Source organism: Pleurodeles waltl, chromosome 2_1 (assembly GCF_031143425.1).
Source record: "Pleurodeles waltl isolate 20211129_DDA chromosome 2_1, aPleWal1.hap1.20221129, whole genome shotgun sequence".
NCBI lineage: Eukaryota > Metazoa > Chordata > Amphibia > Caudata > Salamandridae > Pleurodeles > Pleurodeles waltl.
The window spans coordinates 905129833-905146239 of record NC_090438.1 but is presented as its reverse complement, the minus strand read 5'-3'; the positions used below and the strand labels follow the sequence as shown (position 1 = coordinate 905146239).

Here is a 16407-nt window from a genome sequence, read left to right as displayed (position 1 = left end):
ATGGTATAAAATTGAGAATGACACAGGCACTGAGGGATGGTATGGAAGCTATGGAGTGCAGGGAAATTTGGAGAGTGTTCATCTGAAATTTAAAGAATATACAGGTCACTCCTTGACTCATATTACTTACAGTAGGTTGGACTGCATTCTTGCATAGAGATTAGCTGTGCCAGCAGTATGTACAATTTGGTACTTGGATAGATCCCTGTTGGATCACTAACTGCAGTTGCCTGAATACACATTGGGAGAATAGGAAAGGGGCACAATTTTCATGGAAGCTCCTGCCAGGGAATCTTACTATCCCTATATGCCTGGAAACTCACTGGAACCTATCTAGAGGGGAACTGAGCACTACTGGCGCTAGGGTAAATGAATGAGAGGCTATCAAAGTGATGCTGAGGGGTTATTGTTTGGGACTGATACAAAGGTTTGCTGCATCGGATAGAATGGATACATTTATGTTGAAAAAAAGTATCAGTAGCGATTACACACAGAATGGGATAAACCTAGTAAATTGCTGGCTTGGATACAATCCCAGGAATCCTGCACTTACTCTGTACTGGCACAAGGTAACCCTGATGACAGGGTGCTATGACACAGGCTGCCATTAATACGATGCTGGTTGCCCAATTGCAAACTATCTACTGCTGTGTGTCTTCAGTGTCTTCCATGGATTTAGCCAGTCATATAAATGATATAAATTTCCCACAGTCTTGTGCCCTTTAAAGGGAGGACTAAGCGGAAGAAATGACATTAGAGTATATGGGAAATGCTATACAAAATTGCTGCTGCAGGATAAAACACAGAGGGTCTATGGTTTCCCAGCTGGGAAAATATTGTGCAGGATATAAGCCAACAGACTGAGTGAAGGGGTGGAGGATTTGGTCCCTGAGAACCAATATGTTTTTATATTTGGTTGCAGTACGGCCATGAACATAAGGCTGGTACACGCAATGCATATGGCCATGGATAGAGAGAAGGAAATGGTCCTCGTACCTCTACTAACCTGGAAAAGGCTTTCAACTGGAAGTTCTTTAGTGCATGGGAAATGGTCTAATCTTACGTAATTGGGGGAGATTCTCCTATGCCAAGCCTAAGACCATGGTCCAAACTGGCAGGATAACATCAGAGGGATGGAGTATACAGCCGGAAACACTGCAGGGCTGTACCGTTTCTCCCCCGTTTGGGCTGGCTCTTGAGCCTTCGGTGATCTACTTCTGGGCAGAACTGGGAGAGTGGGCAATTAACGTTGGAGACACTACTCACAGAACCTTCTTTTATGACGATGATGCATTGTTTTACTTGCGCCTACTCAGGGATTCCGTAGTACAAATTTTGACACACGTGCAGAAGTTTGGGGAGGTCTCTGGTTTGAAGATCAGTAAGCACAAAAGTGTTTTGTTTTACCTGGGATCGCTGGTGCGTAGCTCAGAGAACATGTTGCCTAATTTGGGACTCCATTGTGAGAACGTTAAGTATTGGTATTTTAGGGTCATGGATGCACACACTGCTAATAAACAATATAAGTATAACATGAGAATGGTTTGGCAGGAGGAAGTGTTGGACTTGAGGATTATGGAAATTCTGGAATCTTTTCTTTTGTGGACAGGGCGGCTGTTGTAAAGATGGCCTTCTTCTGAGAGGCCATATAGTCACCAGAATTCGTTCAGTCCAATTCCGCATACAACTTTTAAGACCTTAAATAGTTTATTAACCTCCCTGGTATGGCTTGGAGGCATAAGAGAAGCAGGCTGGTGCTTGATATCCTGAAATTGGATATGGAGGCAGGAGGTCTAGGTCTCCCGATATAGAAGTACATTTTTATGCAGTGCATATTCAAAATGCTTCAAGATGGGCTGTGGAGGATGATAATTGGGAAACGCTCTTTTTTAAAGGAATGCATGGTGAGGTTTCACAACTGTAGTTAATTATCAGGGGCAATCATATCCCGGGGAATACCCATATACTGTGTGACAAACAACTACATTGTGGGAGAGAATTGCTAAGCATATATTTAAAAGCTTGTCTCTGAGAAAGAACTGCACATTTAGTTAATGCAATTATTCAAATGTACAGACAAAAGCAGGAGAATGACCACATGGCAGTAGGGAGGTTGTTGTACCTTTGAGAGTGCCCAAGGCAGAATCCTCCTGGGCAAGGGATAGTATAAAGAGAAGGAGATCAAAAAGAAAAGCAGAAAGAGGATCAATAGATCTTTCTGCACAATAATATACAAAGCTTTTCCAATGGCAGGCATACACCGTCTTAGTGGAGGGACACCTGGCTGCCAAAATAACTTTACATACTTCGGGAGGAAGGTCGAAAGCTGTCAACTGTCACCACAGATTCAGGAGGACAACTTTCCCCTACTGCTGTGACAAAAGATCCTCCTGAAGGGGAAGCCTGATCGCAGGATCGATGCTCATTTTCAGACGCTCGGGATACCAGACTCTCCGTGCCCAGTCCAGAGCTACTAGGATTACTTGGACCCGGTTGTTCTTGATCTTCTTGAGAACTCTGGGCAGAAGTGGCATGGGCGGAAAGGCATACAGGAGGCCTGAACTCCACCCGCAACGAAAAGCGTAGCCGAGCGATTGCCGGCTTGGAAACTCCAACGCACAATACTGCTGATGTTGCGTGTTCTGGGGAAGGGAGAGGAGTCTGCCTCTGATCCAATCGCAGTTCACTAACCACTATTGCATGTCTTTTGCAGTTCCCTCCAAGATCTGCACTGTTCCGGTGAGATTCCCCTGATGTTGTGCTCACTAGAACTTCAGGTCCCACTGTAGAGCCCTCATATGCCATCTGGCATGCTTGACTAACAGGATGCAGGAGGCCATGAGGCCCAACAGCCTCAGAGACATCTCACCAGAATCCAGGATAGAGCCAAAACATCTGTATCATAACCTGAATATCCTTGACTCGCTGCTCGGGAGGATAAGCCCGAAATTGCACTGTGTCCAGAACAGCTCTGATAAAAAAAGACCTTCTGAGAGAGTCGGGTGTGACTTCTGCACGTTTAAAGTGAACCCCAGTGAATGCAGCTCTCAAAGCTTTTGGTACCATGGTCGGGCAGTCAGTACATGATTTCGGGTCGTGGTCTCGGTCAAGGCACCAGAGACATACCTGGTGGGGGACCGTCACTGACATGGTGCGATGGAAGGTGCAGACCTCAAAAAGACTAGACAAAAAGGAAGAAAAAGGCCTGTCAAAAAAGACAAAAAGGTAGCACGATTTTCGGATCTGCTTTTAACCAACGTGGAAAAAAAAGAACTGACATACATGCACCGGGGTGGTGCCTTTATAGGCAACCATGACATCACAGACGGCTGCAACGTCGCTGATGACACCATGCGGATTCAAACAACGCCACCTGACTGCACGCGCAAGGTACTGCTGAGCAAAAATTCCGTATTCCAAGCCGACGCCAGTAAATTCCAAGGTAAGAAATCTGCAGCCAGAAGTCTCTATCAGATAACCGTAGTACAACACTGCTTATATAAAGTGTACTGCTGGAATGGGCGTTACCTGAGGAAACACACATAAAATTATCCAGGAAGAATGACAGAGCTGTTGAAGATTTGGAGACCTAAGGAACGGTGATAGATGAGTTTGCCAACACTTAAGCATCAGGAGAGGAGACAGAGTGTTGCCCAGGGGTGCTCCTTTAGGCGTAGTGGGCTTGAAGGGTAATGATAACTGACTACATCGGGTTTAAGTTGACACGTCTGGAAGGGGGGCGGGGTGCCAAGCTCCCCTTTATGGTAAAAGGAACTGAGCTATGTTTTGGACTGTTGCGAGTCATGTACAGAACATGGGCCACTAAGGCTTTAAGTTTATGTAAAACAACGACTGAGACACTGACTTTTTGTAATTGCTCTTTTTTCTTTCTCCTTGTATTCTTTTGTTCTTAATTCATATGTTTATGAAAAATTAATATAAATATCCTTTAAATAATCTCCCTAAAAGCCAAATAGGCTTTGTGCTTGTAGACATGGGGCCACATCATTCATATACGATGCACAGAAAGTGCAAGTTTCCTAACCTATTTTTCTGCATTTTGATACTTACTGGCAAGGTTTGTCCTATATCAATAACACTGCACACATACATTTTTCAGTTCAGCTATGCCTCCAGTGGTGAAGGTGTGATTGTTTCCTAGAATACCATTCTATTAAACTGTGCTCAGATATGGCCAAACCTGTAAAGTTTTGACCTTAACACTATTGTAAACTTAAAGGTATTAAAAAGATGTGCTAGAGGTTACCACTAGATACTCAACCTACCTAATTCAGCAGCTATTATTGAGTCAGAAATTAAGAGGACCTAAAGAATTTCTGAATTCATATATACACTAAATAGCATCTTTTATTGTACATACCAGTACATTTAGGTACATTTAAGAAAAACAGGCTAACTCACAATATTAATGGTATCTGAGGTTGGATCCGGAAGTAGGCTAGGCTGATGAAAACTTGTTGAGAGAGCCTGTGACTCCAGGGTGCTTGAATCTTGTAACTGTTGAACTGCTGGAAACTGACTTGGTTGACTAAAGCCATCACTAATTGTAAAACCTAAAGAGAAATCACAAACAGTATGTAATAGCAAAATGAATAGAATATGTAAACATTTCACTCTACCAAAATTCATATAAAAGAATACTCAGAAATCTAATTTGATTTGTGCTAACATCAATGTATATGCTGAATGTTAGGCATTAAGGCAAAAAGAGAAAGAAGTATTTGGAGAAAAAGAGAGATCAGAGGGACATGTGAGGGTGCTAAATGTGAAACTGTTTTCATGTAGGATATTTGAAATATTCCAGTACAATGCGGTAAGAGCAAATCAACAGAAAACTTAACAGTCGTATTATAAGGCATGGAATGGAACACAATGTATTTTGAATTTGTTCTATAACTTTTTAAATATCAGATTGCTAATGTATTGAAAACAGAAACAGAGGTTACGTTGTTTTGCAGATATTATGTGACCGGCACCATAAGAGGAGCCATATTCCAATAGGGACACCTCATAGCGTGACCAACACAATATGAACACAAGTCAAAATCTGAGATACAGCAATGATGTGAATAGAGACAAAATACCATTTACTTCAAAATACACCTAGGATTTTGGTACGCTTTTATCGCTTGTCTTTTCAACCAACAGTCCAAACACCCCTGGAAGGTAAGCAGGGGATTATTTGCCAAATACTGTCTGCACTGGAACTCTGAGTGAACAGTAAGTGGAATCATAGCAAAATCACCCATCCTGGATAATGACAAACATAGGGGGTGATTAAGCGGGAACCGCCAGAAGACCGTACCGCGGTCAAAAGACCGCGGCGGTCATTCTGGGTTTCCCACTGGGCTGGCGGGCGACCACCGAAAGTCCGCCCGCCAGCCCAGCGGGAAACACCCTTCCCACGAGGACGCCGGCTCAGAATGGAGCCGGCGGAGTGGGAAGGTGCGACGGGTGCAGTTGCACCCGTCGCGAATTTCAGTGTCTGCAAAGCAGACACTGAAATTCTTTGTGGGGCCCTCTTAAGGGGGCCCCTGCAGTGCCCATGGCATTGGCATGGGCACTGCAGTGGCCCCCAGGGGCCCCGCGGCACCCCCTACCGCCATCCTGTTCCTGGCAGGAGACCCGCCAGGAACAGGATGGCGGTAGGGGGTGTCAGAATCCCCATGGCGGCGGAGCGCGCTCCGCCGCCATGGAGGATTCTCAAGGGCAGCGACCGCCGACTTTCCGTTTCTGGCCACGGCTGAACCGCCACGGTCAGAATGCCCAGCGGTGCACCGCCAGCCTGTTGGCGGTGCTACTGCGGTCATTCGCCCTGGCGGTTTTTACCGCCAGGGTTAGAATGACCACCATAGTGCTGTATCACAGTAAAGAAATCAGCACCATATGAAGGAGATATGCAATAATGCTCAATGAACCATTTTCAAATGTGTAAAAATAGTTATTGCATTTGTAGGTCTGAGGTTTAACGGAAAATCAACAAAAATCTTTAACTGCTTACAGCATAATCTTATTCTCATGTTATTGCTACTCCTAACTGCACCTGGTATGCAAACGAACACATGGGTTCTATTTATATCTTTTTCCTCTTGAAATGTTTTTTATACTGTTTGCATATAGTACAAATGTACATGAAGATGCTTTACAAAGTAGACTAAACAACAGTTTAGGATGTGCAAAAATAATAGGATATCAAAAAGCATAAGCACCAGTTATTCTTATCAAACTATATGGCAGGTCGTAATGCTGATGCTGCCAGATTCATCCATGGCTGTAGAAAGTATAGTGCTTTATCTACCTAAAATAGGTGCTTAGTCTAAGGACCTTCAAATGAACAATTAAGAAGACATCAACTATCCCAAAATCTTTGGAATTTGGGGATGAATCAGAAATGATTCATAACTTGTAGGCCTGGTTCTGCACTGCATTGATCTTTATGGGTTCTAACAGTGGGCCCATAAGTTTAAAAGGCGGACATGTAACTCCCTATGAGGTGAACATGTTCTTATGAGAGGGCCAACTTTCTTTATGCACTCGGGTGCATTTCACTAAATGAACTTTGACAAAAAGATCCCTTTTATGAGTCCTGTATGCTGTTGTTGCCAATAGATAGATTAATTGATGCAAATAATTTTAGGCCTGATGAAAAAATGTTTCTTGAAATATAATAGGGTCAAGCTCCCAACACCAAATAACATTTTTTTTCCATTTAAAGATTTTCTTGTGGAAGGTCTTTTTGATTTCATTATCCATTCAAAGCTGCTAAATTCAGTGATGCCGGATTCAGGTGACACACACTACCTTGCTGTCTCAGCAGTAAGTATGGCTTGGGAGATAGTCTCTCGTATGGCAGTAGAGAACTCTATAGAAGGTCTGTGAAATGTAATTGCCTGGGGCAGTAAACAGCTATTAAAGATGGTGCTGCTTTGGACCGCCTTAATTTCAGAATCACTTATAGAAGCAGAGAGATACAAAGAATAGCGCATCGTAATTTTTCTGACAATTTCTTCAAAAGAAGTATAGTTTGTATTCTTCAGTTCTTCAAATGGGCATTGCCCAGAGATCTTGTCTCCCATGTCCTGGAGGTAAAGCCTTGGCATCTTGCATTCTGAGGTGTGGAAATCAGGTCTGTGTCTGGAACCGTAAGGTAGAAAAGAGGTCTTGCAAAACTCCATTGTCTATGATTATTTTTTTTCCAGCAATAGGTACTGCCTTTACAGAAAGAGTCCTGGCTTGGAACCATGATCAGATTTTCTGAGATTCTAGTGACAGGAGTCTTGATCGTTTCCTTATGCAGTGTACTGTGGATGGTACTTTCTGAATGCACCAAAATCCCCTTTCGCTGTTAAGAGAAGGCAGGAATGGCTCGAGAGCACTGAGTCCCACACTGTTCAACATACACATGGCCCCTCTTGCTGCCATCATCAGAAGCCACGGTATGAACATTGTGTCATATGCCAATGACATACAACTCATCATTTCCTTCACCGAAGACCCGGACACGGCCAAAAGGAACCTTTACTCAGGAATGGAAGCCGTCGCCACCTGGATGAGAGAAAGCTGGCTCACCTCGACAAGACTGAGCTCATCGTCTTCGGAAACGCCACCTCAGCTTAGGACGACTCTTGGTGGCCCACATCCCTCAGCAACCCCCCTTGCATTGACCGAGCACGCCCGCAACTTAGGAATCATCCTTAACTCCTCTGTATCCATGACCCGCCAGGTAAACTCTGTTGTCTCCTCCTGCTGGCACACACTCTGCAAACTTCGGAAGATCTCCAGATGGATCCCAGCAGACTGTTGCAGGACAGTCACCCACGCCTTAGTCACAAGCAAGCTCGATTGAGGTGCCGGCCCTCCATGCCGGCACCTCAGTAAGAAACATCAAAAAAACTCAACTCATCCAGAACGATGCTGCCAGACTTCTTCTGGACCTTGCTTGCCAAGAACACATCTCCCAAAACCTGAGGACCCTCCAACTTGAACTACTGTGTTTCCTTCCACACCCCCTCCAGATCCCTCCGCTCCACCCAGATGGCCCTGGCTACCGTCCCTCGCATCTGCAAAACCGCCTGAGGATGATCTTTCACCTACACTGCAACAAAGATCTGGAACAACCTCCCCCTGCACCTCAGACAAAGCACGTCGCTCACCATCTTCAGGAAGAACCTCAAGACGTGGCTCTTCGAATGAGGCACCTCCCCTCCCCCCCAGCATCTTGGGACCCTCACAGGTGAGTAACCGCGCTTTACAAATATTGATTGATTGATTGATTGATTGGGAGCTAAATTGACTGCTGCATTGAACAGACAGTTGTCCTAAGTAACCATCCCAACCAAGCAAATGGAATTCCTATTATCAGACTTGCGTAGTGTTGCAAGAAGAGCAGATACTATCTTGTGGACCGCTATGGACAAGTTACTTACCCTTTGGTAACGCCTTATTTGGGATAGACAATATCTAGTTGCAGATTCCTTACCTTAGAATTTCCCCCAGGTGTCAGTCTGAATCTGGAAATGTTTGTTTGAGTAGTAACCTTGCGTGCAGTTAGATGGCGTCAATCGGCTCCACATCTGTTGTCTGTGTCATCCACGCTGTTGTGGGTACTATGTAGCTGCCATCCCTTCACATTGACGTCAGTTTCTTTTCAGGAGTTTCCAAGTCAGAAGCACAGAGCCATGAAGAACAATGACCACTGGTGCATCAAACCTAAGGTCCTAAAATGGGAGTCCCTGCACCAAGAAATCAGTTTGCAGAGCAAGGAGGATGGGTGGGTCGGTAAAGAATCTTCAACTAGATACTGGGGGTAATTCTGACCTCGGCGGTAAAAGGCGCGTACCGCCGGTCAGAAGACCGCCATAACACCGCCGCGGTTAACCGCCACGGTCATTCTGACCCACCACAGGCAAACCGCCAAAATCCCGACATCCTCAAAAGTCCGCCACACCAACGGCCAGCGAAAAACTGGCGATGACCAAACCTCCACCGTCACGCCAACAGAAATACGCCCATTCCATTCCGACCCACGAATCCACGCGGCGGTCTTTCAACCGCGATATTCCATTGGCGGTACACACCGCCGCAGTCGGAATACACACACAATTACAAAACACTGCCACATTGGACATTTTGAAATACACACACCTGATACACATACAAACACCACTCCCACACACCCAACACAATATAAAACACACACCCACATCACCCACAAACCCCTACGACCACCATTTATTGACTAAGGCCAGAGAGACACCACCAGCTAGTACAGAGCATACACAGGCACATAACACCATCACTCACACAACATCCACGCACTAAACACCACACACCAGCACACTCGCCACACTCATCACCACAAACACCACCCCACACCTCATCCACCCCACCCCATGGCACCCCAAAGACACCCCAGGTTCTCAGACGCCGAACTCAGGGTCATGGTGGAGGAAATAGTTTGGGTAGAGCCCCAGCTCTTCGGGACACAGGTGCAGAACACCACCATTGCCAGGAAGATGGAGCTATGGCAAAGAATAGTGGACAGGGTCAACGCTGTGGGACAGCATCCACGAAATCGGGATGATATCAGGAAGCAGTGGAACGACCTACGGGGGAAGGTGCGTTCCATGGTATCCAGACACAACATTGCGGTGCAGAAGACTGGCGGCAGACCCCCACCTACTCCCCCAGAATTTACAACATGGGAGGAACAGGTCTTGGCGATCCTGCATCCTGAGGGCCTCGCAGGAGTAGGCGGCGGAATGGACTCTGGTAAGTCTAATCTCAACTACTTCATCCCCCCCCCACCCACTGGCATGCCAAATCATACCCCACCCTCCCCCCCCACCCCCATCACACATCCTCCTTGCTAATGTCTCACCATCACAACCCACCCATCCCAACACCAAGCCCTGCATGCGACCACAAACCATGGACACCCATCACCTAAGCATGCCCACTGCACATACCCATCCCCCCCCAAACCACTGTCACAACAGCCCCCACAAGGGAATGCCAGCACTGGGGTACACGGGCACCCACCCATTGCACGCCATTTGCACACACAGAAGCAATAACCATACTCTTATACCCCTGCAGGACCCGAACGCCACGACACCGCCCAGGAGGGTCCTGAAATGTCCATTCCACCCCCAGAAGAGGCCCACAGTGATGACAGCAGCTCTGTCTCCCTGGACCCAGATGACCAGCCCGGCCCATCGGGGACCTCGGGACAGTCAGTTCCCCTCAGACAGCCACAGGCCACAGCAGACCTACCCCCCTCTGGGAACACCAGCACAGCACCCACCCAGCGGGCCCATGCCTCTGTCACCAGGACACGTCAATCAGCGGTGTGTCCACCACTACAGGGCACCCAGATTAACCCCCCACCCCAACAACAACAGGGACCTGGGGGCAGTGGTAGTGGGCACACGGTCCAGGGGACAGAGGCCCAGGGAAACAGGGGAACTGGGGGGGCTGCTGTGCGACAGGGGGGGGACAGGCCCAGGGAACCCACTCTCCACGAGGCCCTATCCTCCATCATGGGAGCATACCACCACTCCCAGGAGACGATGGCGACGGTCCTGGCCAGGTTCCAGGAGATCCAGGTACTGCAGTAGGAACAGTTTATGGGGTTCAGGGAAGAACTCAGAAACATAAGTTCCGCAATGGGCACCATCGTTGTGGCTCTCAATCAGATAGTCAGCACATTGCGGGACCATGTGGCACCACAAAGGGCCCCGGTCACTAGCATGGACCAAGAACAGGCTACCACCTCCGCCTAGTGCACAGGAGGCCCAGACACAAGAACAACAGGCCACCAGAACCCCACCCCCTGCAGAAGGAGAACCACCCCGAAAGCGGGGCCTGAGATCTAGGAAGAAGACAGAGTAAGACACCAAGACCCCCGCCAGGAAAGGATACCCCCTGATTGTCATCCCACTGTCCCACATTGTCACCCTGTCCAACCTTAAACTGCCCCTGCTCCACCTTCCACAGGCATATGGACAATGCACCTGTGAGACTGAAAATCTGGACTCTGCCATGGACATTCCTCCACCATCACCCATCACCGAATTGCAACCATTACCCACAATTGAGCACTTTAATAAACACACTTATTGCACAAAAATAATCTGGAGTCTGCCTGTATTTTTGAACAAATGTATTACACAGAACTGTGCAGAAATGTCCAGTTACATTGTGATGACAACATACCACTGTCACACAGCTGTAGTCCATGGGGAAACAAAGCAGAGGTCACGGAGTGGGGCCCACATTTCTGAAATTGGAAGGGAAAGACACAACTCAGTGAACATACACTGGGTGGAAACTCAGACAATAGAGAGGCAGGAGACTTTAAGTAAATGTAAATTCCGGTGTTGATTCTTACCTGTATGTTATTGAAAATACTGCTGTATTACTCTGTCCCTGTTGTCTGTGTCGTCCTCTTCATCTTCCTCCTCTTCACTCTCCGCAGGCTCCACAGCTGCCACAACACCACCATCTGGATCATCCTCCTGCAGGAAAGGCACCTGGCGGCGCAAAGCCAGGTTGTGAAGCATACAGCAGGCCACGATGATATGGCACACCTTCTTTGGTGAGTAGATTAGGGATCCACCTGTCATATGGAGGCACCTAAACCTGGCCTTCAGGAGGCCGAAGGTCCGCTCGATCACCCTCCTAGTACGCCCATGGGCCTCATTGTACCGTTCCTCTGCCCTTGTCCTGGGATTCCTCACTGGGGTCAGTAGCCATGACAGGTTAGGGTAACCAGAGTCACCAATTAGCCACACACGGTGTCTCTGAAGTAGTTCCATCAGGTAAGGGATGCTGCTATTTCGCATGATGTACGCGTCATGCACTGACCCAGGGAACTTGGCATTTACATGGGAGATGTACTGGTCAGCCAAACAGACCACCTGGACATTCATGGAATGATAACTTTTTCTGTTCCTGTACACCTGTTCACTCGTGCTGGGGGGACCAAAGCAGCATGTGTCCCATCAATTGCACCAATGATGTTGGGAATATGTCCAAGCGCATAGAAATCACCCTTCACCGTAGCCAAATCGCCCACCTCAGGGAAAACAATGTAGCTCTGCATGTATTTCAACAGGGCAGACAACACTCTGGACAACACCTTGGAAAACATAGGCTGTGACATCCCTGATGAAATGGCCACTGTAGTTTGGAATGACCCACTTGCCAAGAAATGGAGTACTGACAGAACCTGCACTAGAGGGGGAATCCCTGTGGGTTGGCGGATGGGTGACATCAGGTCTGGCTCCAGTTGGGCACACAGTTCCTGTATAGTGGCTCTGTCAAGCCTGTATGTCAGTATGACATGTCTTTCTTCCATTGTCGACAGGTCCACCAGCGGTCTGTACACAGGAAGATTCCTCCATCTCCTCGCAAGTCCCAGCGGACGGTGCCTAGGAAGGACAACATGGAGCACAGAGTCAATCAACCCACAGGTACGTTCCCACAGCTTGCACAGTACACGATTCTCAATGCATTGAATGGCTTGTATGAGTGTTGATGCAAGGCCTAGGTATGTGTGACGCAGTAGATTTTAAGCCATGTGGGCCCTTGAAATGGCGGCTGCCTGACCTGTGAAGTGCGCCAGTGGGATGTGAGGTCAATGCGCTGGCGTGGCACACCGTGGCGGGAGGCGGTGGAAGACCGCGGCGCAAAGCCGCATTGGTTAACATTGAACCCTATGGGTCTCAGGAGCCAATGACGATGTGCGCCGGCGGTCGCGGTACGCACCGCCGCGGGCGTGACCGCCATTTTCTATCTGCTTAATCACTCGATACCTGATCATCCACAGGAGAGGACCTATACTGCAAGTGCTGCTGTGACCTCGGTCTGGAAGAGACAATGGCTGCTGCGACTGGGGAAAGGGCCCCTGCCTTCACTTCTGAAGAATTGGAGAAACTCGTGGATGGGGTCCTCCCCCAGTATGCGCTACTCTACGGTCCTCCAGACCAACAGGTAAGTACACTGGGACCATGCTTTGTGGCCAATGCCTGGGTTGAGTGGGGTGAATGAACGATGGTGGGGAGGGGAGCGAATGAGGCATGCATCAAACGACAGATGAGAGCATGTGCCACATGGCAAGGGTGGGGATGGGGGGCCACTCACATCGAGCATGCAGAAAATGATTGTTTATTTTTCTCCCCCTGTACATGTCACATAGGTCAGCGCCCATCAGAAAATCGACATTTGGCGTGCCATCGCCAAGGACGTCCGGACCCTGGGGGTCCACAACAGACGGGGCACCCACTGCCGCAAGAGGTGGGAGGACATCCGCCGCGGGAGCAGGAAGACCGCAGAGGCTCTGCTGGGGATGGCCTCCCAACGTAGGAGGGGTGGCACTCGTCAATTGACCCCCCTGATGTCCCGGATCCTGGCGGTGGCCTACCCCGATTTGGATGGGCGCGTGAGGACATCACAGCAGACACAAGGGGGTGAGTACAAATACATTCTGCTGACTTTGCGCGCAGTGGAGGTGTCTGGGTGGGGGAGGAGGGCTGTGGCTAACCCTAGGCCAGGGCGATTTCCGTAGGCTAGGCCCCTCCGTTAGGCATGGCCCTGTGCCCCCGCCCCCTACCTCTGTAGGTTGCCTAGTACAGCTAATCATGGCCCTGTGTCACCTATGTGTGGATTTGTCTTCCATAGGCTTGTAGGCCATGTCCCACGGATTGAGTAGTGTACCCCAAGTGCGCGGCGTAGTGCAGGGGGCATCTGTGTCTGTCCTCTCCGCCAACTGTGTCGCCAATGCATGCACTCAACATGTCTTTATTTCTTCCCCCCCCCCCCCCCTTTTTTGGTGGTCTTCCTGTTCATGTGTGCATTAGCATCATCAGGCGGAGGAGAAGTGGCATCGGAGCACGAGGGAGCTGCATCTCACATGGCCATGGAGGGCCATGCAACCGACTCGGAGTTCACCAGTGAGACGGAGGACGAGGGGAGCTCCACAGTGGGGACACGTGGTGACACCAGCGACACAGACACGTCCTCGGAAGGGAGCTCCCTTGTGGTGGCGGCAACATCCGTGCCCACCGCAACAACAGGTACAGCCGCCACCCAACGCACCAGCTCCGCCCTCCCAGCAGCCCATCAGCATTCGCCCCGTGTCCGCTCACCCAGGAAGGTGGGCATCTCCTTCGCCCCAGGCACCTCAGGCCCTGCCCCAGTTACCCCTGCTGCCCTCAGTGAGGAGGTCATTGACCTCCTGAGGACGCTCATTGTTGGGCAGTCTACCCTTTTGAATGCCATCCAGGGTGTAGAAAGGGAGGTGCACCGGAGTAATGCATACCTGGAGGGCATTCATTCGGGTCAGGCTTCCCATCAGCGATCGTTCAACGCTCTGGCCTCAGCACTGACCGCAGCCATTGTCCCTGTCTCCTGCCTCCCTGCTCCAACTTCCTCAACCCAGTCCCACTCCCCTGTACCTCTGCCTATCCCAGACACACCTACAGACCAGCCTGCACACACCTCAACACCCAAGGGAAGCTCATCCAGACATAAGCACCACACATCACACAAGCATTCACCCAAGCAACAGCCACATGCAGACATGCCAACAGCCACTGCCTCCTCTGTGTCCCCCTCCTCCTCGTCTCCCTCCTCCTTCCTTGTGACGTCTGCACTCACACTTGCATGCACAACATCATCAGCCACTACGTCCATCACCAGCACACCCACCAGAACACTTCGCACACGTGCAGTCACAACCCCCACTACCATTTACACGTCCCCTGTGTCCTCTCCCAGTGTGTCTGTCACCCCCTCTTCCAAACCACACAAACGCAGGCAGCCACCCACCCAACAGCCATCCACCTCACGACAGCCTCCAGCACAAGCACCTGCACCCAAAGACACCAGACTTGACTCACCTACAACCACATCCTCTTCCTTCACTCCCATACCCACTACACATACCCTTCCCACTGCTCCCAAAAAGTTTTTCCTGTCCAAAATTAACCTCTTTCCATCACCTGACCCACCCCCTCCATCTCATAAGACTCCAATCAGCACCTCAGCCACCACAAAACCTGGACCTACAAGGACAATAGTCCAAGGATTTTGGAGTCCACCACCTTCAAGGCCAGCTACTTTGGCTAGCAGTAAAGATACAGCCAGCCCACCCCCTGGAAAGAAAGCCAAGTAAGCCAGTGCCCGGCGCGAGAGGCCAGAGACAGCAGGCTCCAAGGGCACTACCCTGGCACCGTCAGGAAGTGGGGTGCCACCTGGCACACCGACAAAGGGAGGAAAGGGCCACAGAGGAGCAGGGAAGGGTGGCAAGGGCAGCACGCTCGACAAGTCCGGCAGCAGGCGAGCTGCCCAGGAGGGCCCCACCAGCCCCATTCCAGGGGTGAAGGAGGACACCCACGAGCCCGGGACGGCAGCACAGGAGGGCCCGCAAGCGAGAAGACAGATGTGCACAAAGGGCACGGCAGCCACATGTCGGATGGCGAATGAGATCCATGTCATGGCCGGATCTGGTGCACTGGAGACACATGTCAAGTACCGCTGAACAGGGCCCTTCAAGGCAAGCACCGCTGAACAGGGCACCGCCGTCTCAAGAACCGCTGAACAGGGCCCTTCAAGACAAGCACCGCTGAACAGGGCACCGCCGTCTCAAGAACCGCTGAACAGGGCCCTTCAAGACAAGCACCGCTGAACAGGGCACCGCCGTCTCAAGAACCGCTGAACAGGGCCCTTCAAGACAAGCACCGCTGAACAGGGCACCGCCGTCTCAAGAACCGCTGAACAGGGCCCTTCAAGACAAGCACCGCTGAACAGGGCACCGCCGTCTCAAGAACCGCTGAACAGGGCCCTTCAAGACAAGCACCGCTGAACAGGGCACCGCCGTCTAAAGAACCGCTGAACAGGGCCCTTCAAGTCAAGCACCGCTCCGCTGGGCCCTTCAAGTCAAGCACCGCTGAACAGGGCACCGCCGTCTCAAGAACCGCTGAACAGAGCCCTTCAAGTCAAGCACCGCTCCGCTGGGCCCTTCAAGTCAAGCACCGCTCCGCTAGGCCCTTCAAGTCAAGCACCGCTCCGCTGGGCCCCGCCGTCTCTGCACCGCTCCGCTGGGCCCTTCAAGTCAAGCACCGCTCCGCTGGGCCCTTCAAGTCAAGCACCGCTCCGCTGGGCACCGCCGTCTCTGCACCGCTCCGCCCTTCAAGTCAAGCACGCTCTGCTGGGCCCGCCGTCTCTACACCGCTCCGCTGGGCCCTTCAAGTCAATCACCGCTCCGCTGGGCCCTTCAAGTCAAGACCGCTCCGCTGGGCCCTTCAAGTCAAGCACCGCTCCGCTGGGCACCGCCGTCTCTGCACCGCTCCGCTCCGCTGGGCCCTTCAAGTCAAGAACCGC

General features: G+C 50.2%; 1 protein-coding gene across 3 annotated transcripts in view; it reads right to left on the bottom strand.

Annotated features, from left to right (window-relative positions):
* The window catches only part of ZNF236 (zinc finger protein 236), a 1086161-nt gene that overhangs the window by 623599 nt on the left and 446155 nt on the right, over positions 1-16407 (bottom strand). For all 3 annotated transcript variants that reach the window (XM_069218833.1, XM_069218835.1, XM_069218834.1), the window contains one exon: positions 4423-4574. In XM_069218833.1, coding sequence (XP_069074934.1) covers positions 4423-4574 — 152 coding nt within the window. The remainder of the gene's footprint in view (positions 1-4422; positions 4575-16407) is intronic.